General features: G+C 42.1%; 1 protein-coding gene and 1 non-coding gene across 2 annotated transcripts in view; both read left to right on the plus strand.

The window, feature by feature from the left end:
• CAT (catalase) overlaps positions 1-20,306 on the plus strand; it is a 37,810-nt gene extending 17,504 nt beyond the window's left edge. The window contains exons 7-13 of the mRNA XM_068988250.1: positions 4,123-4,314; positions 4,771-4,923; positions 8,546-8,684; positions 11,257-11,387; positions 16,597-16,704; positions 18,436-18,519; positions 19,613-20,306. Coding sequence (XP_068844351.1) covers positions 4,123-4,314; positions 4,771-4,923; positions 8,546-8,684; positions 11,257-11,387; positions 16,597-16,704; positions 18,436-18,519; positions 19,613-19,678 — 873 coding nt within the window. The 3' untranslated portion in view covers positions 19,679-20,306. The remainder of the gene's footprint in view (positions 1-4,122; positions 4,315-4,770; positions 4,924-8,545; positions 8,685-11,256; positions 11,388-16,596; positions 16,705-18,435; positions 18,520-19,612) is intronic.
• On the plus strand, positions 15,871-15,943 carry TRNAK-CUU (transfer RNA lysine (anticodon CUU)). The gene has a single exon. It is a non-coding gene; the product is annotated as a tRNA-Lys (tRNA).
• Positions 20,307-23,268: the final 2,962 nt, after the last annotated feature.

Below are 23,268 nucleotides of genomic sequence, written 5' to 3' on the forward strand. Positions count from 1 at the left end.
TCCACCTTTCCCGTACCTCCACCCCCAAGAATGACAAGTATCTATCTGGTTGATTAGGACCGTGATTATCTTACTGGCCGCTGCCTGAGTAAACACTCAGGCTGCCCAATTAGAACAAAGTAGTCTCTCTTTGGTCTCTTCATGTGGCTAATAAATAGCACATAGCTGCTATCAATAGTCTAGCTTTTTCTTTCTGGACCCTGGGAGCTCTGCCATAAATATTTGGTGCTGGCTCTCAACATTTCTGGTGCTGGCAGGTGCATATTGATATATATCTTTTTCTCTGGAGAAGAAAGATCTAAGGTTTTAGATCAAAGATAAAGAGATAATAGAAGCCTCCCAGCTAGGTAAAAGGAAATTCCTACCTGGTTTAGCCTAGAGTTCTTTGTTGGAGTTTAGAGTTAGGTGTTAGCAAACAGTCACGTGTTACGTTTTTGCTTTGCCTTTCATAGCCCTGAGTACACTGTTCTGAGTACAGATACTTTTGGGGTCCAGGAGGGCTTTAAGACAGAATTGGGACATTCTTGTTTGTAATAGCAATCTCATTCTCATTTTCAACATCTGATGCTATCTTTCAAAAAATATTTCTCCTCACTTTTAAATTCATCCATCTATTTTTTAAAGGATTTATTATGAACACCACACATTAAAAAATCAGTTATAAATTTCAGGAAACAAAAATTATTTATTTCTTTCATAATTGAGATTTTTATTGGTTGTTTTGAGGATCAGTATACAGACATTTTAATTTGTACACAATTGTAACATATGTACCAAAAATCTAAAGAAATCATGTAGTTGTGATTCTTTTCTAAACATTTCAGTGATTTTCTAGCTTAAAATTTGGAGGCAAATTTTCCTTGACGGGATACAAGCACCAATATTTTCAAATGTTAATATGCTGTTATATCATAAGTCCCACTAATTCACAATTTAATATCATATATACTACATACTTGAATTTTCAGTCATTCATAGCATGTTAACAAAGTTACTAGGAAAACTGGACTTCCGCAACCAGAGATGTTACAGGGTGCATAAGATTCTGATAAGGAGAACCAACATCAAGGAGTTTATTTAGGGAACAGTTCTACCAAAAACAACATAGGAGAAGTGATTTAAAGTGTTCAAGACATTAAGTGTGCAACTAACTCCAAAGTGCTATGTAACATGCTTTGTATTATAGGATAGAAAAGCTGTCCCCATTTATGGAGTTGTTAAGCTGACACCTAAGACAATCAAAGCCTCCCATATTCACTATTTTCTGGTCGTACCGAAAAATAACCAACCAGCAAATGATCTTTTCTTTTTTTTTTAAAAAAAAGCATTTAGACTTTAAAAATTGGATGAGGTGGGATACTTTCCTTCTTTTTTTAAAAAAAATATTTATTTACTTCTTTGGCCGTGCTGGGTCTTTTTTGTGGCACATGGGCCCATGAGTTGTGGCAGATGGACTTAGTTGCCCCACGGCATGTGGGATCTTAGTTTCCTGCAAGGGTTGAACCCATGTCCCCTGCATTGCAAGGTGAATTTTTAATTACTGGACTACCAACCAGGGAAGTCCCAAGATTCCCTCCTTCTTTAAACTGTTTCTAAAGCTACTAAGAAACTTGGATTTACCAAATAGTGGATTAAAAAACATCCCTCTGGGTTGTACAAGCAGGGAGACAGGGACCACTGAAAGTACCGAGTGTGTGATGTTAATCAGACTTGGCTTCTCTCTCTCCTGCTTCATCAGAGGCTGGGCTCTCCTCATGTTTTAGTATCTCTGTTTTCTGCAGGTAAATCATCTTTAGTCCCTTGGTTAGCCGCCTTGTCCTGTTTTCCTTTTGCTCTTCCCCCCTAGCCTTTTGTTGGCACATTTTTTTCTGAAGATTTATCCTTTTCTGCTGCCTTTTGGGGCTTTATTTCCACTTTTGCAGGAGCAGGTTTAGCTGACAGCCTTGCAGATCTCTTCTTGGGCTCCTCATTCTTCCTACCCTTCCCCAACTTCTGAGCTGACCTTCCTCATGGCAGCAGTGGGAGCTGGGGAGGTATGCTGGGCCGCCTGGCCACTGCTGCTTCTCCAGCCCAAAATTTGTGTGTTTTTTTTTTTTTTTTTTCATTTCCTTTCATATAATCAGATCAGATCAGTTACTTTTGGGGAATATTTTGAGAATCTTTTAATTGAGGTGTTTTCATGGGTTCTTTTAGTATGACTTTGGCATTGGTTAGAATAAGTAATATTGCCAGGGAACTCTAGAAGGTTATTTAAAAAACCTCTGGTCGCTTAAGAACTTGTTTCCAAATACATCTGCTAAAATAAGCAGAGACAGAAGTGGACTCATGACATATACAGGCTCCCACTTAATGATGTCCCAGGGACCTATTTTCTTCTGTCCTATTTTAACCATTATCTGAACAACTTAGGTGGGTATATCAAACCGGAAAACTGTTACCCCTGTATATATTTATGACTTGGATCTCTAATCGTTGGCAAGGAACAGTTACAGGAAACAGTTGACCCACTGGCTTGTAATTGCCAAAAGAAGAAGTGTAGTGCCACTTAGAGCAAGACTAAGTGATTGTATCTGGGACAACTAGTGTGGTCGTGGCTTTGCAGTTAGAACGATCTGAACCCCCATCTTCCCTCTTCTAGATAATTATCTCTTGGCACGTTATTAAAGGTTCTCTGAACTCCAGTTTAGTCATGGTGAAGTTGGGTAATAGTGGCAGCTGCCAGTGGCCCTGGAAAGATTGGGATGCTTACGGGTCTGGTCAGCCAAGGGCTCTGAGGTAGCATGGGATCTAATAGAGTCATCAGTCTGGATTGTTCTGACCTAAGGTCATGCCTTTCTAAACCCAGGGGCTTCAGTTAAAATCAGAAAGGTATTGCAATAATATTGTACAATTTAGTGTATTCACTGAGTGATCTGCAGATGGTGACGTCCATATTCTAATTCTGAAGATCTAACAGGGTGAAAAAAATCTTGCCACTGGCTAGAGAGAGCTGGGATTTCTGTGCTAGACATCGGCCAGCCTTCTAGAGGTGGCTTGCGAAGGAAATATTTATGTGGTGTCTGACTTCTTGGGGCTCTTTCAAAATAAGATAGTGGTGGGAACTTTATTGAAGAGCAGGATGGGATGATAATAAGAGCTCAGGTGAAAGTGACTTAATGTCTTTGGGTTTTAATGGCTTGTTTGAAAGTCAGAATATTAATACTATTGGGTTGACCAAAAAGTTCAGTTGGGTTCATCTTATGGAAAAACTTGAATGAACTTTATGGCCAACCCAGGACTTTTGGTTGCTCATAGTTGGTGAACTGCTTGAGTGGCTATACTGAATTTCTTTTCAGCTCTATAAACTGTGATTCTATGATTTAAAAAAAAAAAAGTTTAAAAAGGAAGAGAGTTGGGGTGGAGGGATACTAGCTAAGCACAATCTCAGTAGTTGATTTGAGATATTATAAGACAGGGAATTTAAAAAATTACTTCATGCTAAAAAAGGAGGAAAGTCCTTTAATTTTATTAACCACTTGCTTACTTTTAAAATATATTTTGATTTTTCTTTTCTGATTGGAAATAGCATGGGTATAAACATTCAAATAGTAGCCACTCTGGAAAACAGTTTTGAAATTCCTCAAGAAATTAAACATAGAATTACTATATGACCCAACAACTCCATTTTACAATATGTACTCAGAGAAATCCACTGACTTGAACACTTGAAAATGGTTAAAATGATAAATTATATGTTATATATACTTTATAGCAAAAATTGTTTTGGCTTTTCTGAAGACAGTAATGTAGCATTTTCTAGATGAGTGAAAAATTGAAAGTGAACTATATGTCAACAATTTAAAAAATTCAAATAATGTAGAATCCATAAAGGGAAAGAAAGACTAATTTTAAATATAAAATGTATAGACAGATTCCCTGGACATTGAAAAGAATCAGGATAAGCAAATAGAATTTCTTACTGATAAATTCATTCTTGTGTCAGATTTGAAGAGGGGAGTTACTGTTACGAGGAAAATCCAGTCTTTGGATAGTGTCACTCGTAATCCCTCAATGAATTACTGATTGAAGTTTGATAACTTTGCCAATAAGTTTCAGTTTGAGCTTCTTTGTTTTTTCCTGTAGACTGATCAGGGCATCAAAAACCTTTCTGTGGAAGATGCAGCAAGACTTGCCCACGAAGATCCTGACTACGGCCTCCGCGATCTTTTCAATGCCATCGCCACAGGCAACTACCCCTCCTGGACTTTATACATCCAGGTCATGACATTTAGTGAGGCAGAAACTTTTCCATTTAATCCATTTGATCTTACTAAGGTGAGTCAGTTAACAACTAAATTGTTTTCTTTTTAAAGTGCCTTCACCCCTAATTTTAAAAAAATTGTAGTCAAGCATTTATAAGTTGTATACAAAACAGTTGGAGCCACCTAAGAGTTTCCTAGCCTGTGAATGAGGGCTCACCAGCCTCCCTTCCAGTTCCTATTTGATAACTTTACTGAGTTCATCTGGGTGGCCTGATATATTGTTATTAGCAGGGAACAAATTTTGATGAGATGATGTATTTTTTCCCAGGGAAAATGTCAGTATTTACTCCTGTTTACTGTTGCAAAAGATTAAACCAATGCACTCACCTTAATTCTTACCATTTATTAGATTCAAAAATGTTATTTTCATTTACTATCATTGGCTTCATTGTATTTGAAAGCTGATATTTTTATGCGTAATTTCCTTCTGTTGGTTGTCTGGTAATTGTGAATATGCCATTATTTTTAGGTTTGGCCTCACAGTGACTACCCTCTTATCCCAGTTGGTAAACTGGTCTTAAACCGGAACCCAGTTAATTACTTTGCTGAAGTTGAACAGTTGGCTTTTGACCCAAGCAACATGCCACCCGGCATCGAGCCCAGCCCTGACAAAATGCTTCAGGTAAACCTAGTTGATCAAGAGGTTGTGAGGCAGGAGTGTGTGAACAAGCCTGTGTGCCCTTGCACGTGTACGTGTGTACACACACAGAGTATAATTTGGCTTGATTTTTATATGAAGAATTAACTAGGACATCACTTAAACCTTGGTCTGGGTCTTTAGTTCCTGTGAGACTAAATGAAACATCCTTAAATGAGCTTTACAGAATAAAACAAATTTCATAGTGAGTCCCTCAATATGGTAGCTTGGATATTTAGGCTCTTAAGTTAAAAGAAGTTATAGTAGAAATACTTTAGGTATTTGTGGGATATTCTTTTTCAGTCTCTAATCAAAGGATGGGGAATACCATTAATTGATTATAACATTTGATCAGCATAACTGTATTCATTTTCTCTTTCATGTAAAGAGAAAATGATGGCACGTGTAAAAAGAGACCCAGAGATGATTTTTACAACCTCAGTTTATGTTTCCATTGATTAAAGGCAGTGGGTTTTACTGTTTGTTTTGGTAATGTTCCTGCTGCTGCTGGTGCTAAGTCGCTTCAGTCATGTCCTACTCTATGTGACCCCATAGACGGCAGCCCACCAGGCTCCCCAGTCCCTGGGATTCTCCAGGCAAGAACACTGGAGTGGGTTGCCATTTCCTTCTCCAATGCATGAAAGGAAAAGTGAAAGTGAAGTTGCTCTGTCGTGTCTGACTCTTCGCGACCCCATGGACTACAGCCTACCAGGCTCCTCCGTCCATGGGATTTTCCAGGAGAGAGTACTCGAGTGGGTTGTCATTGCCTTCCCCAGTAATGTTCCTAGGCATTCAGTATTTTTTCACCTCTCTCCAGTATGTTTTTTCGAGTGCAAAGAGTGAAAAATTCTTATCTGGATCAGAAATTAATGGGGAAATAACTGGCTTAATAATTATAGAGTAAATCAATGTTTTGTGTTCTTAGACTATGATCATGCTACAAAGGGTAAAGTTTTCACCCTAGATCAGATCACAGTGACTGACGGCTATTTCTTATGTAAGCGTCCAATTCCAGTTCAGGTGTCACTGTCCACGGAGATGAACTAAGTATCCTTTGTTTTTTTAAAATAATAATTTTTTTTTGCTTTGACATTGGGAACATTTGAACCTTTTATAGAAAATAGGTTTATACTCATTTTTAATTTAATTTGACTGCTGTGGGTTGAATACCTGTCTACTCATAGACTGCCATGGCTGCTATGACAGGAGGCCATACAGCAGGGAAGAACCATTGTACTTGGTTAGCCTTTTGATGAGCATTGAGGAATTGTCCAAGGCTTTTTGAGTAGGTAAGTAATAGAATCTGCATGGGGCCTCAGGAAGAGTCTTTTGGCAGGAATATCTAGGGTGACGTTGTTGGAAGGATGGCTTGGGAAAGGAGAGCCAGTGAGGAGGGCTTGGAAATTACTCTGATAGGAACTAACGCGTGACCAGGTGGTAGTAGTTGTACAGTAATGGACAGTGTTTTCAACAATAATGTTGAAAGGCAACGCATTCTTAAATTTTAAAACCTTGGGATACCAAGTGTAAACCGGACCATGGTGAAAAGCCCTCAGTAGTGTAATGTGAGTCCCAGAGACTGTTCCCTGGGTGCCTGGTGATGCAGGGGCAGCCCTTTTCCCCTCCCACGCATCACAGTTTATCAGGAGTGGAGAAGTCGACTCCTGGAGTGGGAGAGCTTTGCTCTGTTTTTTCACCCCAGCCCAGCAAGGAGCTTGGGCACAGGGCCCTGGGTAAGGCCTTCATTCAAGTTGGGGTCAGGGTGTGGCCTTGCTGTATGCATTTCTCAGCTTAACTTGGAAGGTCTCTACCTGCAGTTGGGGATGCCTTTATAAACACAAGGTGACCCCAAACCAGAACAATATGATGAGGCCACATCCAGGAGCTGCCGATGGCTCAGCTCTAGCTTCTGTCCTGTTGGTATAGTTAGAGCACAGCTTAGTCCATTTTGGGCAGAAGGAGGCAACCAGCATCCAAACCCTAGGTGCTTTTGTTCATGGTTGCGTGGCTGGTCATCTGAATGTTACTTTATTTTTAATATTTTTGAAGATTTCTTTTTTGATGTGGACCATTTTTAAAGTCTTTATTGAATTTGTTACAGTATTGCTTCTGCGTTATGTTTTGGTTTTTTTGGTCGAGAGGCAGATCAGATCTTATTAGCTCCCTGACCAGGGTTCAAACCTGTACCCTTTGCATTGGAAGGTGAAGTCTTAACCACTAGATGGCTGGGGAAGTCCCTGAATATTACTTTAGACTCAGATTATGGGAGGTAGAGTCACTCAGCCAAGAGCAGATTATGGACAGAACAGCAAGACTGGACTAAGCATTTGGCCTGAGTGATTTGGTACAAAATAATCACATCAGTTGCCCTATTCAACTTGATTTGTGTTTTGGGTGGCCCATAGAATTAGTGATATAAGAATATTCTTTCAGGCTTCCCTGGTGGCTCAGATGGTAAAGAATCTGCTTGTAATGTGGGAGGACCTAGGTTTGAGGCCTGGGTTAGGAAGATCCCCTGGAGAAAGGAATGGGTACCCACTCCAGTTTTCTTGCCTGGAGAATTCCATGGACAGAGGAGCCTGGCAGGCTACAGTCCATGGGGTCGCAAAGAGTCAGACATGACTGAAGTGACTTAGCACGCATGCATGCATGAATATTCTTTCAGATTCAAGGCCAATAATAAAGTCAATTAAAGAAAACTGCTTGTGAGTAGAGCTTTGAATAATGAGAATATTTAAATAATTGGATACTAAGATTTATATGGAGTTAATCATCAAGGTTTTTGTTTCAACACTAATTGAAAGAAATTGCACAATCTCCTGCCTTGGTAAATATGTGATTTAGTTTAATCTTGATTCAGGGCCTTGTGTCATCGTAGGGCCATCATCCAATACCATGGCTTTCTTTGTGTAGTACTTGGTTAATATCTAGAAAGTCTCAGAGTTCAAAGTGTATCTGACATAAACCAGGCTGCAACACAAGTTGTTGTTGTTTTTTTTTTAAATAATTTCCTGTACAGTTGGTTTTGTAGAAATCTGCGTCTTTTTGTTGAGAGCAAATGGTCGACTCCTCCCCTGGAGTGAGAGAGTGGGGAGGAATGGAATTAGTTCATGACTCCAGTCAGTTGGGTTCTAGCAAGTTTGTTTTGCAATGTAATGTGTCCTTGGGAACAAGAAATCATTTTTATTTCTTATTTATTTTTTTTATATTTTGGCTGCACCACTTACCATGTGGGATCCTAGTTCCCCAACCAGGGGTCACACCTGTCTCCCTTGCATTGGAGTCTTAACCCCTGGGTTGCCAGGGAAGTCCCAGGAATAAGAAATAATTCACGCCTGGGCACTAACTTGTTATTTGAGGGAAAAAGGAGTTATGATCTAGAAGAGAAGTGAAGTTTTTTGGCTCTTTGGCTGCACGATGTGGAGGATTAAGGACCGTTCAGCTAGGGAGCACTCATTTGGTGAGAGAGAAGAAACTGGTCTTTACTGGGCAGACAGTCAGGGCTCTGTGGTGCTCCGTGTTCGAGGCTTGCCAGTGAAGTTCACGGGCTGTTTCTCTTCTGTCTCTTATGGCACATTGTCAACGTCTGTTCCCTTTATGACTGCAGGGCCGCCTTTTCGCCTATCCTGACACTCACCGCCACCGCCTGGGACCCAACTATCTCCAGATACCTGTGAACTGCCCCTACCGTGCGCGAGTGGCCAACTACCAGCGCGACGGCCCCATGTGCATGATGGACAATCAGGGTGAGCCTCAGAAGGTGGCTCGCTCTGAGGGTGCTGGGGGGCACTGCTGGGCAGGGGTTGGGGTGCCCCATCAGCCCAGGGGTTTTCAGGCTGCCCTAGCGACCTCCAACTCTGTAGAAGCCCCATATGGCTGCTTGTGCCCACCATGTATTTCTTGCCCAGCAATGAAGGTCTCAGCTGCCTGAAGACGCTTCTTACTTTTATTTATTTTATATGTTTTTTGGAGAGTTCCCACCTCAGATTTTACTTTCTGTCCATCTCACAGTGAAAGGCAGGGAGAAAGATCTTTCACCCTGGCTGCTGCAGAATATCATCCAACTTAGGGAGCAGGTTTTTTTTTTTTTTTTTTTTTAATTAATCAATTTTATTACTGACATTGATTTTGCTGTATTTCTTGCCAGTCTCTTCTGTGAATATTTGTTACACATTTAAGATTAGCGTATACATATATAATTTTGTGCCTTGCATCTCGTTACGATTATTATCATTAAGCCTCTTCCAAGTATTCAACAAGTTAATATGCTCACTAACTGAGTGTGTTGGGTGGTTGCAGTATTTCTGCTCTCTGAGGCTTGACGTGTTGGTGTAGAATTGCCCAAAGTAATCGGTACTCCTCTATCTGTCTTCTGTGTTTTTATCCTAAAGTTATTGTTTTTCATTAATATTCCTTGATTCTTTTGTTGTTGAGACTGGCTGTATTAAGTGAAAGTTGCACAGTCGTGTCCTATTCTTTGCATCCCCATGGACTATGCAGTCCGTGGAATTTTCCAGGCCAGAATACTGGAGTGGGTAGCTTTTCCCTTCTCCAGGGGAATCTTCCCAACCCAGGGATCGAACCCAGGTCTCCCGCATTGCAGGTGGATTCTTTACTAGCTGAATCACAAGGGAAGCCCTATGAATACTGGAATGGGTTGCCTATCCCTTTTCCAGTGGATCTTCCCGACCCAGGAATTGAACTGGAGTCTCCTGCATTGCAGGCAGATTCTTTACCGACTGAGCTGTCAGGGAAGCCCGGCTGTATTAAAGTGATTCATATATATTTTGGGATGTCATTAATAAGTAATTGCTTTGTGTTTACCATTCTTGTTTACTATTATAGTGGCATACGTGTGAAAAAACTACTTTGACACCCCTTTTGCCTAATTTTAAAAGTAGAAAGTTTGACCTGTTCCCTTGCAGTTCGATGAAAAAGCTTAATCTTTCCCAGTAGTCAGTGACTTGAGGACAACTCCGACTTTGAGTAAAGGTCAGAGCTTATTTGGAAATAAAATTTTAAAGTTACTCAAACTGGCACATTTCAAAGAGCTAATTCTTACTACAGAAAATCACTGTGATGGCTCGTTATTGGAGAACTTTGCTTTCCACATGGACGTGGCTGACCTGGAATGAATTTCTTGGGTTGGTAACTGGACTCCATGGGAGCATGGTGCCCCTGTCTTCCTAGAGCTTTTGATTCCTTTGTCAGTGTGATGTAGCCACCCAGGATTGTCTATTCCAGCAGGGACCTGGGTAAAATTCTAAACCCAGACTGCTTCGTTCAAACCACTTGCTGTGTTTTTTCAAGCCATCCTTTCTGTTTAGGCAGTGTGTACTCAGATAACACAAGCTTCTGTTTACATCAGCTGAAGCAGAGTATGGTTGGGAAAATAAACATGCCAAAAGGGAAAAAAAAAAAGCCTCAAAATTTATTCCGGAAGCCTTAATACATGTTTTGATTGCATTTGTCATTATTTTTCCTAAGTCCAGAGAAATCAGTGGTGACATATTAGAAATATCAAAGTTAAAAAAATACTTTAAAAATGCATCTGTAGAAAGAAGCAAAAGTGCAGCTGTTGGGTTGGTTGGCCAAAAAGTTCGTAAGATGTTACGGAGAACCCAAACGAACTTTTTTGGCCAGCCCAATAGAATTAAATAAAGTCGTAGTCCATAAAGGAAAGAAACCCCAAGCATCTTAAACACCTTTAAGAGGTAGTGAAGTAGAGTCCCGTGATGGGAATCTCGTATGTGCTGGAATGGAAAAGTCAGAACTTCCAGATTCCGGATCCAGCACTGACCACCGCATCACCCTGCAGCAGTCAGCGAGTGTCTCGGGGCTCAGTCCGCGTGCCTGGTGACTGAAAGAGCAGAGCTGGAACTCTGAGCTCCCAGGAATCCCATGATTGCATGTCTGAACTGCGCCCAGGCCCACTTGAAACCCTCCAATTTGAAATGTGTCTTTGGGTGTCATCTTCTATGGGGGCCAAACCAAACTTATATAAATATATTTGTCCTGGTAAGCATCAGAAGACTGTAGAGATGGGACCATCTGAGTGTTCAAAGGGAACTTGAGATCTCTTCTGTAAGATGTAGAGGGAGACGGACATGTGAGCAGATGACAGTATTCTCTAAGAATCTGGGTGTGTTTATAGCTAAATGTGGGGAGTTCAAAATAATATGTGCATGGCATGTGCACACATGCGTGTGTGCACACACACACATACATATATAATTGTCACTTGAATTTATTTTTTATTTTGTAGACTTACTTCATTTTTCATCTCCCCAACTGAATGTATGTGGTTTTCCTTTAAAGGTGGGGCTCCAAATTACTACCCCAATAGCTTTAGTGCTCCCGAGCATCAGCCTTCTGCCCTGGAACATAGGACCCACTTTTCTGGGGATGTACAGCGCTTCAACAGTGCCAACGATGACAATGTCACTCAGGTAATGGCTCCTTCGTCTTCTGTGAGAGTCGCTTGGTCATTCTTCTCAATGTCTGCATATATTCCCCTTTTAAGTGTCTGCTACTGCTACCGCTACTGCTAAGTCACTTCAGTCGTGTCCGACTCTGTGCGACCCCATAGACGGCAGCCCACCAGGCTCCCCCGTCCCTGGGATTCTCCAGGCAAGAACACTGGAGTGGATTGCCATTTCCTTCTCCAGTGCATGAAAGTGAAAAGTGAAAGTGAAGTCGCTTAGTCATATCCAACTCTTAGTGACCCCATGGACTGCCAGCCCACCAGGCTCCTCTGTCCATGGGATTCTCCAGGCAAGAGTCCTGGAGTGGGGTGCCATTGTCTTCTCCGTTTAAAGTTTAAAGTGTCTAATATGTCTCAGATTGAATTCAGGGACAACATATTTATTCATAACTCAGTTCCCATATTAGTTGGAGTTGAAAATAGAGTCTCAGATTATCTTTTTTTTAATATGCAAATATCCAGCATTCAGTACTAAATTATCAGGCATACCCAACACTTAAGACCTTATATCTGAAAAATCAAGAGGAAGGAAAAAAACAAAACAAAATTGGCAATAGAAGCAAACCTCCTGGAGATCCAGACAGTGAAATTGTCACACACAGGTTTTACTGCTGCTAAGTCACTTCAGTCGTGTCCGACTCTGCGGACTGCAAGTAATATTTTTAGGAAAATAGAAAAGAGATGACAACATGGAGCATTATTGAGAACTTTAATCTATAAAAAAAGAATTGAGAGAACATCCCTAGCAGTCTAGTAGTTAAGACTGCATTTCTGCTGCAGAGGGTGTAGGTTCGATCCCTGATTGGGGAACTAAGATCCCTCAAGCTGTGCAGTGTGGCCAATAAAATAAAATAAAATTTAAAAAATTGAATGGACATACTGAGCTGGAAAATGAATAACCAAAGTCAAGCATTTAGTAAATGAGTTTAAAAAGGTGATTAAACATAACTAAAGAAAGGATTACTGAACTGGCAGACAGAGCAGTGGATGTTATCAAGACTCATGAAGAGAGAAAAAAAGAACTCCCCTTCATTATGAGAAACCATTTAGAGACTGAGAATGCAAGCCAGTTTGCTTTCCTCTAAATAACAAACAACACACGTACAGTGCATATAAAGAACTCCCACACAGCAATAAGAAAAAGACAAATGAATATGAAAAAAATGGGCAAAAGACTTGAAGAGGCACTTCATAAAAGAAGTATCCAAATGACTGGAAAACAGACGGAAAGGTCATTTATATTTCACTAGTCATCAGGAATACACAAAATAAAACTAAAAAGAGGCGCTACTGCAAATGCACAAGAATGACGAGACTTAAAAGGAATGTGTACCAAGTATTTGTGAAATGAGAAACAGCTCTCACGTAAGTGTAGATTGGTTCAGGTGTTCTGCAGACCTAGTTGTCAGTATCCACTGAAGCTAAACACGTACGTGCCTTTTGACCTAGTAAGTGCACTCTTAAGCATAGATTCCAAATAGAAATGTGTACATATGAGCAGCAGAAGACAGGTACGACAGTTTCTTCATATCATCCAAGTGTTCATCAACGAAAGCTTAGATAAATAAACTGGTATATTCCCACTGCTGCTGCTGCTGCTAAGTTGCTTCAGTCGTGTCCGACTCTGTGCGACCCCAGAGATGGAAGCCCACCAGGCTCCCCCGTCCCTGGGATTTTCCAGGCAAGAACACTGGAGTGGGTTGCCATTTCCTTCTCCAATGCATGAAAGGAAAAGTGAAAGTGAAGTCGCTCAGTCGTATCCGACTCTTAGTGACCCCATGGACTGCAGCCTACCAGGCTCCTCCATCCATGGGATTTTCCAGGCAAAAGTACTGGAGTGGGGTGCCATTGCCTTCTCCGATATTCCCACAGTGTACAGCAATGAAAACTAATGAAGTATTCCAACAAGCAGGCACACAGGTAAATCTTACAAACATGAACAATAGAACGGGAATATAGACCACATGATTGCATTTGTGTACATTTCCAAGAGAAGTAAAGAAAGACATTTATAATAATAGAAGTAAAAACAATTGGGGGGTCAGTTGGAGAAAGGGGACTGGGAGGAGGGCTATGTAGGGGCATTTCTGAGATGTGAGTGACGTTTCTCTCTCGATCTGGGTGGTTGTGACAGGTCAGTGTCCCCTGAAGAATCACAGTGAACTTCACACTTGACGTTTGGTACCCTAACTGCAGACATAGTACACTTAAAAAGAAAAAAAAGTTATTCTCTCGCTTTGTATACAGGCTATTAAAAATGTCACTTTTTCATTAACAGGAATTTGGCCCTGCTCTTAAAGGTCTGTGGTTAACGTGTTGGAGTGGGTAGATTAGCTCAGCATCCTTATCTGGTTATGAAATGGAACAGCTGTCTCGTGTGTGGAGTCCATGCCCTCCTGTAGTGAGCAGCCGAGCTGTGTATGATTGGTGGTCGTTAGCCAGGCATGTGCTGTGCTGTGCTTAGTCGCTCAGTTGTTTCCGACTCTGTGACCCCATGGGCTGCAGCCTGCGAGGCTCCTTTGTCCATGGGATTCTCGAGGCAGGAATACTGGAGTGGGTTGCCATTTGGTACTCCAGGGGATCTTCTTGGCCCAGGGATCAAACCCGGGTCTCCTATGTTGCAGGCAGATTCTTTACTGTCTGAGCCACTAGAGTTTATGATATGACCATTCAGACTGGAGTGGGGTGATACCTCATTGTAGTTTTGATTTGTGTTTCTCTAATATTTAGCAGTGTTCAGCATTTTTTTCATGTTTGTTGGCCATCTGTACATCTTCTTTAAAGAACTATTTAGATCTTCCCACATGCAGTACTTTGATTGGATTATGTTAACACCTAAAAGTCTAAAGATTTTTAAACTTTAATATCAGATTTAAAGTTTGCTCAAATTTTAAAAGTAGTATTATATTCTGATATTTGGTAACTTATAAAAACTGTAAAGTTTTGATATTTTATAAATTTGTTACCTTGGGTAATTTGATGTTTTACAACTAAGCGCCTTCACTTTCACTTTTCACTTTCGTGCATTGGAGAAGGAGATGGCAACCCACTCCAGTGTTCTTGCCTGGAGAATTCCAGGGACGGGGGTGCCTGGTGGGCTGCCGTCCATGGAGTCGCACAGAGTCGGACACGACCGATGCGACTTAGCAGCAGCAGCAGAACAGTACGTAGAATAGTGTCTGGGTGCATTATAGGTATGTGAGTAATAAATATTTGCTCAATGAATGGATGAAATGTTGAGTAGAGTCAAAGCGATGTCAGAAATGGCTGATTTCAGAAATAAGCAGAGGCTGTTAGAACTCATATATGTATTACTTTGCTTACTATGTACTTACTTTTAATTTTAACCTTTTGATATTCATTTTAGAAGTAAAATCAGTATACTGTAAGCGAAATACCACTATTAACATCTGTCTTCTCTAAGAAATTTTGGCTTCCGAGTAGCTAAGAACCTAATTAATGAGCTAGGGTGTGTCCTCTCTGGTTCTGGGTGAACTGAACAAAGGTTGTCTTGTGCTAAGCTTGCATTCGATAACAGCACATTCTGCACTTGTCAGTAATAAGGTGTGGTGGCATTTTTAATTGTAGGCCACACTGCCTTTTATTTATAAGAGATTTATAAGCAGTGACCACAAAACACATTATTAAAAAGAAGTCACGAGCTATTATCTTTCTTTTTTTTTTTTTGCCTATGCCCCCGCGGTATGTGGGCTCTCAGTTCCCTGACCAGGGATTGAACCCATGCCTCCCACATTGGAAGCGTGGAGTCTGAATCACTGGACGGCCAGTGAAGTCCCCTGTTATCTTCCTGTTTGACTTAAAAAATGAAGAACTCAGCATGTGACAGTTTCATCTATAGTTTTAAATTATTCTTAAATTGCAAATGTAGGGAACAAGGTATAAAGAAGGTTGAGAAGTGCTTGCACTGAATAACTGGTAAATACTTTTTAGTCATAGCAAAACATTTGGCTAGCATGCTGTTTCCACTGCCTATTTCAACAACCTCTCAGCTCCACTTAACCTTCACCTACAGCTAAGAATCCTGTTTGTTCCCGTGGGAAAAGAACATTTCATTTGCAAGAATGTTCAGCCCTGGTTGAGAGTCTCGTTTGCAAGCACTTCTCAACCTTCTTTATACCTTGTTCCCTACGTCTTTTTCTTTGGGGTCTCGCTGTGTTGCCCAGGCTGGAGTACAGTGGCTATTCACAGGCGCGATCCCACTACTGATCAGCACGGGAGTTTTGACCTGCTCCGTTTCCGACCTGGGCCGGTTCACCCCTCCTTAGGCAACCTGGTGGTCCCCCGCTCCCGGGATGTCACCATACTGATGCCGAACTTAGTGCGGACACCCGATCAGCATAGTGCACTGCAGCCCAGAACTCCTGAGCTCAAACGATCCTCCAGCCTCAGCCTCCCGAGTAGCTGGGACTACAGGCGCGCGCCACCTAGCCCGGCTAGCTCAGTCGGTAGAGCATGGGACTCTTAATCCCAGGGTCGTGGGTTCGGGCCCCACGTTGGGCGCCAGATGCTGGCGACGGAATGAAACACCAACACTGCAGAGTGGTTTAAATCTTTATATTTTAACACTTGCTTCTTACAGCTACTTTATTTTATATCCCTTGCACAACAACCTACAGGGCAGGCTGCCAAGCACTGATTCAGAGACTATACAGTGCGCAGGCGCAGGGCGAGATAACCTTTACCTTGACTTATTTACTGCAGCTAAGACTTTGTTTTGGGGAACTTCCTTATCAACTTAGAATCCGTTTTGTCCCAGGGTCCGTTCCTTTTGAGGAATCAGAGAAACATCCTTGTGTGCAAGAAATATTCTTTTCCCACGGGAACAAACAGGATTCTTAGCTGAACATCTTGTTTGCAAGAGTGTTCAGCTCTGGTTGAGAGTCTCGTTTGCAAGCACTTCTCAACCTTCCTTAAACCTAGTTCCCTACACTGGGCAGAACATCTCGTTTGCAAGAATGTTCAGCCCTGGTTGAGAGTCTCGTTTGCAAGCACTTCTCAACCTTCTTTATACCTTGTTCCCTACATGCAAAGCCTTTTTTCATTCTTACAGCAATGAGAAATCTTGCGTCTTCATTTCAAAAGTGGGGTTTGGATCAGTTTCGTTCGTGATAAAATAGTTATCTGATTCCCCACCCTCTGTTTTCAATGAGCAGGTGCGGGATTTCTATTTGAAAGTACTGAATGAGGAGCAGAGGAAACGCCTGTGTGAGAACATTGCGGGCCATCTGAAAGACACACAGCTTTTTATCCAGAAGAAAGCGGTGAGTGATACTTTGTAAGCCGACCGGTGACACCTGCTGGCAGGATGGGAGAGTGCAGCTGTGGGAGAAAAACCTTCAGAAGTGTCATTTCTATTTCACTTGAGTTAAGCAAACTTAAAAAAAAAATTAGTATGAATCCCCAATCAACCTCTGATTCCTTTCTTTCTGTGGCCTACCTCCAGCAGATGCACTGTATCCATCAATCCTTTACTCTTTGTCCAGTGTGTAATAATTTAGTTTAGGGCAAATCGTCTCCTGATGCTGTTCAGTCTGACTGTAGACAAGTTCCATGTTAAGAGAGTAATATCCAGTATCAAAATGTGGGTCCTGCCACAATTTTGCTTAGATGATAAGAAATATAGATTTCGTCTTTGTGGTGTGAAGTCTGCCTGACTGCTCGATGTTATGATACCCAATGTGCCTTCAGAAGCAACAAGAAACATGCTGTTTTCTGGGGTAAAAACTGAGCTGCTTCCAAAGCTCAGGCTGACCTTTTGAGCAAAGGTGCCCCAGGGCATTTCTGATGGTCGCTCATTGTGCTGTTTGCTCACTGTTGGTTTCCTGGCTGCCCCAGGGTCAGCCTCTCATAAATTTAGGAACCGCTGCCCTTCTCTTATCTCTTGGCTGCTGCCTCTCTGTTCATAAGGGCAGCTGTCTGGAGTATGTTCTAAGGTCTGGAGATAAGAACCTTGCAGGCTGGGCGCTTTCTCTGCAGGCCGAGCTCTATAAACCGTGTTTGATGAGTGTATATGAAAGATAACCCTTTGATTCCCTGGACGCTAGTACTTCTTGCTATTTCACTCAGGCAGAGAGCCTGACTGTTGCTCTGTGAGAGAGGTGGGGCGGGTTTTTTCTCGTCTTCCTTAGAAGAATGAGTAAGACTGTTTGTAAGCAGAGAATTGGGCTCAAACTCTTGGCCTTCTCCTCTTATGTACACTAAAGCTGCCTGGCCTCTGTGGGTTCTTGATATCCTACCTCTTGCTGTCTGCTGGGGATCAGCCCCTGGTCAGGAATTCCTTCTCGACGTGTGCAGAGTTGGCCAGCACAGGCCAGTGTTTGTACAGCTCACTTTATTTTTTAATTGGCGTATAATTGCTCTACAACGTTGTGTTACTTTCTGCTGTACAGCAAAGCGCGTCAAGGATATGTATACATATATCCCCTCCTTCTTGGGCCCCTGAACCCAACCCCCGCCCCATCCTACCCATCTAGGTCACCATTGAGCTGAGCTCCCCGTGCTGGACAGTAGCTTCCCACCACCTATCTATTTTACCCATGGTCTATACGACTAACTGTAAATTCAGGCAGTGTCGGGGCCCGTTTCTTAATACAAATCACCGTAACTTGTTGCATTCCTCTGAGGTCAGCTCTTTACCTGCTCTAAGTGGAGCCCACCTCCTAATGCCTTTTCTCACAATACTCTGCAGGGTTGATTTAATCGACTCATTTGTTTTTATGGGAGTGGATATTGAATTCTACGAGGGAGATTTGATTGTCTCACCTGTTCCATGAGGAGTGTGTATTGAAGCTCAGGCAAATGACTTATCCAGGGTTACTCAGCCAGTATACATCAGGGCCTGAGTCCTGCTCCCTGTTGTTAAATGCTGTGTGGCTCTGCCCCCTGTGGACGTGTCCCTCCTCCCCTCTGGAGTAAATCCCGTGGAGCAGACACGAGGGACTGGCGTGGGAGGGGGCTAGGGTGATGCTCACATGGTGTTCGTTTGCTTTCAGGTTAAGAACTTCAGTGATGTCCATCCTGAATATGGCTCCCGCATCCAGGCTCTTTTGGACAAATACAATGAGGAGAAACCTAAGGTGAGCCCAGAGCAGCCCAGCTGTGGCAGAGGATGTGTGTCATGGATAGGCACAGTGGGTTTTCTCTTGCAGTGATTCTCCTCAGGGACAACTATTCAGTTTCTTAAGCAGCTGTTCACAATCTCAGTTGAGATATAAAGAACTCACCTGGAAAGCGCAACCTCTTCATTTAAGCCCTGGGCCATATAAGACTCTGTGTGGGTCGGTGGGTGTGGGTGTGTGTGTGTTTGTGTGTGTGTGTGTGTGTGTGCCTGCGCCATATAAGACTGTGTGTGTGTGACATGCCGTGTGTTTATGTGATGTTGTGTGTGTGTGTGTGTGACGTGTGTGTGTGTATGTGACGTGTGTATGTGGGATGTCGTGTGTGTGTATGTGACGTGTGTGTGTGTGTGAGACGTGTGTATGTGACGTCGTGTGTGTGTGTGTGTGCCCGCGCCATATAAGACTGTTGTGTGTGTGTGACATGCCGTGTGTGTATGTGATGTCGTGTGTGTGTGTGTGTGTGACGTCGTGTGTGTGTGTGTGAGACGTCGTGTGTGTGTATGTGACGTGTGTGTGAGAGATGTCGTGTGTGTGTGTATGTGATATGTGTGTATGTGACGTGTGTGTATGTAAGACGTCGTGTGTGTGTATGTGACGTGTGTGTGAGAGACGTCGTGTGTGTGTGTATGTGATGTGTGTGTATGTGACGTGTGTGTATGTAAGACGTCGTGTGTGTATGTGACATTTGTGTGTGAGAGACGTCACGTGTGTGTGTGTCATAGTGTGTGTGTGTGTATGTGACATCGTGTGTGTGTGTGTGTGTGTGTGATGTCCGATTCTTTGCAACCCCACCAGGCTTCTCTGTCCATGGGATTCTCCAGGCAAGGATACTGGAGTGGATTGTCACCTCCTCCTCCGCAGGGGCTATAGTCCATAGGGTCTCAAAGAGTTGGACACAACTGAAGCAACTTAGTGCATGTGCTTATAAGACAATCTAAGGTGGACAAACTCTGCATTGTTACTTTCATTTGAGCACAGATGAAAGCAGAAAAGTGCTGAGTCTCTGCCTGAGTGGGCTAACTAACCTGCTGGTCTTGCCCTTTTGAAACAGAACGCAGTTCACACCTATGTGCAGCATGGGTCTCACTTGTCTGCAAGGGAGAAAGCTAATCTCTGAGGGTCGGGGGCCCTGGTTCTGCACCACCTTGCCGTCCGCCTGTGAAGCAAAGCCTGTGTTCACACCTGTACCCACTGATCGCTGGATGGAAGATTCTCCTGCACTAGACGTGCAAATGCAAGCTTGTGTCTGCAAAATGATAATCCAGATTTCTATCGCAAATGATGTAATAATGGCTTTTAATCCTACTTTCCTGTGGATGAATGAAGGTTAGGGCTTAACAGTCATTTAAAAGAAACATGTATTTGCTTTTGACAGCTGATTATTCACTTAAAATGACTAGAATGAAAGTTTCTAGCAGAAATACAATTTTATTTGACAAGAAAAAATCTTAGTGAGATTAATGTTTACATATCATCTCATGGCCTATTTTATAAAAATATCACTGTAATTATATAAGAAGAAAAGATAAAGATAATTTACTGAGAAATTTAAATTTTTCTAAGTTCCCATGAGGAAGAACACATTGCTATCTTTTGAAAATAACTTCAGCACCATCATGGCTTGATGTTTATTCCTGCTTTGAATTAATCAGATTTTTTAAAACTTGGAATTACATTTATCCTAATACAGCACTGATTTTCTGGTAGACTGATTTGTAATTGCTTTCCTTTTTCCAATAAAATAATCTGCAAATAAAAATAGAAGACTGGTGTTTGATTTCTTTAGTCTCCATATGTAACTTGAAATGTCTCAAGATTCTTCATCTGAATATCATGTTATTAGACTGTCGTTGTTTAGTTGCTTAGTCATGTCCAACTCTTTTGCGACCCCATGGACTGTAGCCAGTCAGGCTCCTCTGTCCTTGGGATTTCCCAGGCAAGAATACTGGAATGGGTTGCCATTTCCTTCTCCAGGGGATCTTCCTGACCCAGGAATTGAACCTGTGTCTCCTGCATTGGCAGGCAGATTCTTTACTGCTGAGGCACCAGGAAAGCCCCCTGTTATCAGATACTTTCCCTTAAAATTGAAAATACTGATTTCACAAGAATAGTATATTATTTGTTTAAACCAATAACCATTATACACAGCTTCTGAGGTACAGGGGACCAGAACATTATTCTATTGGGAAAACAGCAAATTTCCCCGTTTTGAAAGTTACTTAGATCTCTTGTTCATTAGCTTGCTTCTTTTTATCTGATTATGAGTTTTAACTTCTTTGAATTTTATTTTTCCCTTTTTTTCTTTGCAGTTTTATTGATATATAGTTGGCATACAGCACTGTATAAATTTTACGTGTACAGTATAATGATTCAGCTCACATAAATCATGAAGTGGTTATGACAGTAAGTTTAATTGGGCAGTCCAGTGGTTAGGACTTGGTGCTCTAGTCATGGGCCCAGGTTTGATCCTTGGTTGGGAAACTAAGATTCCATACACTGTGTGGTGAGGTCAAAATAATAATATTGCATTAGTGCAAACGTAACTGTGGTTTTTGCATTGTTGAAATTTGCCGTTTGATTTTGGGATACATTTTTAATGTGATTATGTTATACATCATTTTAATGTACATTTCTCATTTATGTTTTTTGGTAATGATTTATTCAGTTCAGTTCAGTCGCTCAGTCATGTCCGACTCTTTGCGACCCCATGAATCGCAGCACACCAGGCCTCCCTGTCTATCACCAACTCCCGGAGTTCACTCAGACTCATGTCCATCGAGTCAGTGATGCCATCCAGCCATCTCATCCTCTGTCGTCCCCTTCTCCTCCTGCCCCCAGTCCCTCCCAGCATCAGAGTCTTTTCCAGTGAGTCAGCCCTTCGCATGAGGTGGCTAAAGTACTGGAGTTTCAGCTTTAGCATCATTCCTTCCAAAGAAATCCCAGGGCTGATCTCCTTCAGAATGGACTGGTTGGATCTCCTTGCAGTCCAAGGGACTCTCAAGAGTCTTCTCCAACACCACAATTCAAAAGCATCAATTCTTCGGCGCTCAGCCTTCTTCACAGTCTAATTCTCACATCCGTACATGACCACAGGAAAAACCATAGCCTTGACTAGACGGACCTTAGTCGGCAAAGTAATGTCTCTGCTTTTGAATATGCTATCTAGGTTGGTCATAACTTTTCTTCCAAGGAGTAAGTGTCTTTTAATTTCATGGCTGCAATCACCATCTGCAGTGATTTTGGAGCCCCCCAAAATAAAGTCTGACACTGTTTCCACTGTTTCCCCATCTATTTCCCATGAAGTGATGGGACCAGATGCCATGATCTTCATTTTCTGAATGTTGAGCTTTAAGCCAACTTTTTCACTCTCCTCTTTCACTTTCATCAAGAGGCTTTTTAGTTCCTCTTCACTTTCTGCCATAAGGGTGGTGTCATCTGCATATCTGAGGTTATTGATATTTCTCCCAGCAATCTTGATTCCAGCTTGTGTTTCTTCCAGTCCAGCATTTCTCATGATGTACTCTGCATAGAAGTTAAATAAGCAGGGTGACAATATACAACCTTGACGTACTCCTTTTCCTATTTGGAACCAGTCTGTTGTTCCATGTCCAGTTTTAACTGTTGCTTCCTGACCTGCATACAGATTTCTCAAGCTGTTTATTTTATATTTACATTAGACTATGAAAATAATGTTAGGCAAAAAGCAAATTTGAGCCATATTCTTTGAGTTCAAAATGGGCTGTAAAGCAGCAGAGACAGCTTGTGAGTAAGATGAGTAATGTGCTTGACCCAGGAACTGCTAACAAATGTACGGTGCAGTAGTGGTTTTGCAAAGTTTTGGAAAGGAGATGAGAGCCTTGAAGATGATCGTAGCAGCCAGCCATCAGAAGTTGACAGTGACCAATTGGGAGGATCATCGAAGCTGATCCTCTTACAACTACTGGAGAAGTTGCTGAAGAACTCAACGTCAGCCACAATATGGTCGTTCAGCATTGAAGCAAATTAGAAAGGTAAAAAAGCCTAATTAATAAGAGGGTGCCTCATGAGCTGACTGAAAAAAAAAATCATCATTTTGAAGTGTCTTCTTCTCTTATTCTTCGCAACAACAACAGATCATTTCTGGATTGGACTGTGATGTGTGACGAAAAGTGGATTTTATATGACAGCTGGTGACAAACAGCCAGCTCAGTGGTTGGACCAAGAAGCAGCTCTAAAGCACTTCCCAAAGCCAAGTGAAAAGTGAAAGTTAGGTCGCTCAGTCGTGTCTGACTCTTTACAACCCTGTGCACTGTAGCCCCTCAGGCTCCTCCATCCATGAGATTCTCCAGGCAAGAATACTGGAGTGGGTTGCCATTTCCTTCTCCAGGGGATCTTCCCCACCCAGGGATTGAACCCAGGTCTCCCACATTGCAGGCAGACGCTTTAACCTCTGAGCCACCAGGGAAGCCACATCCCAAAGCCAAACTTGTACCAAAAAAAGGGTCACTGTTTGGTGGTCTGCTGCGGGACTGATCTACTCCAGCTTTCTGAATCCCAGCAAAACCATTACATCTGAGTATGCGCAGCAAATTGATGAGACGCACTGAAATCTGCATTTTGCAGGGACAACTTTTTGCAGGGAAAATGCTTCCATAGCCAGCAGGATGCAGAAAATGCTTTCCAAGAGTTTGGTGAATCCTGTAGCACGGATTTCTACACTACAGGAAG

This window comes from Capricornis sumatraensis, chromosome 16, assembly GCF_032405125.1.
Source record: "Capricornis sumatraensis isolate serow.1 chromosome 16, serow.2, whole genome shotgun sequence".
NCBI classification, from domain to species: domain Eukaryota; kingdom Metazoa; phylum Chordata; class Mammalia; order Artiodactyla; family Bovidae; genus Capricornis; species Capricornis sumatraensis.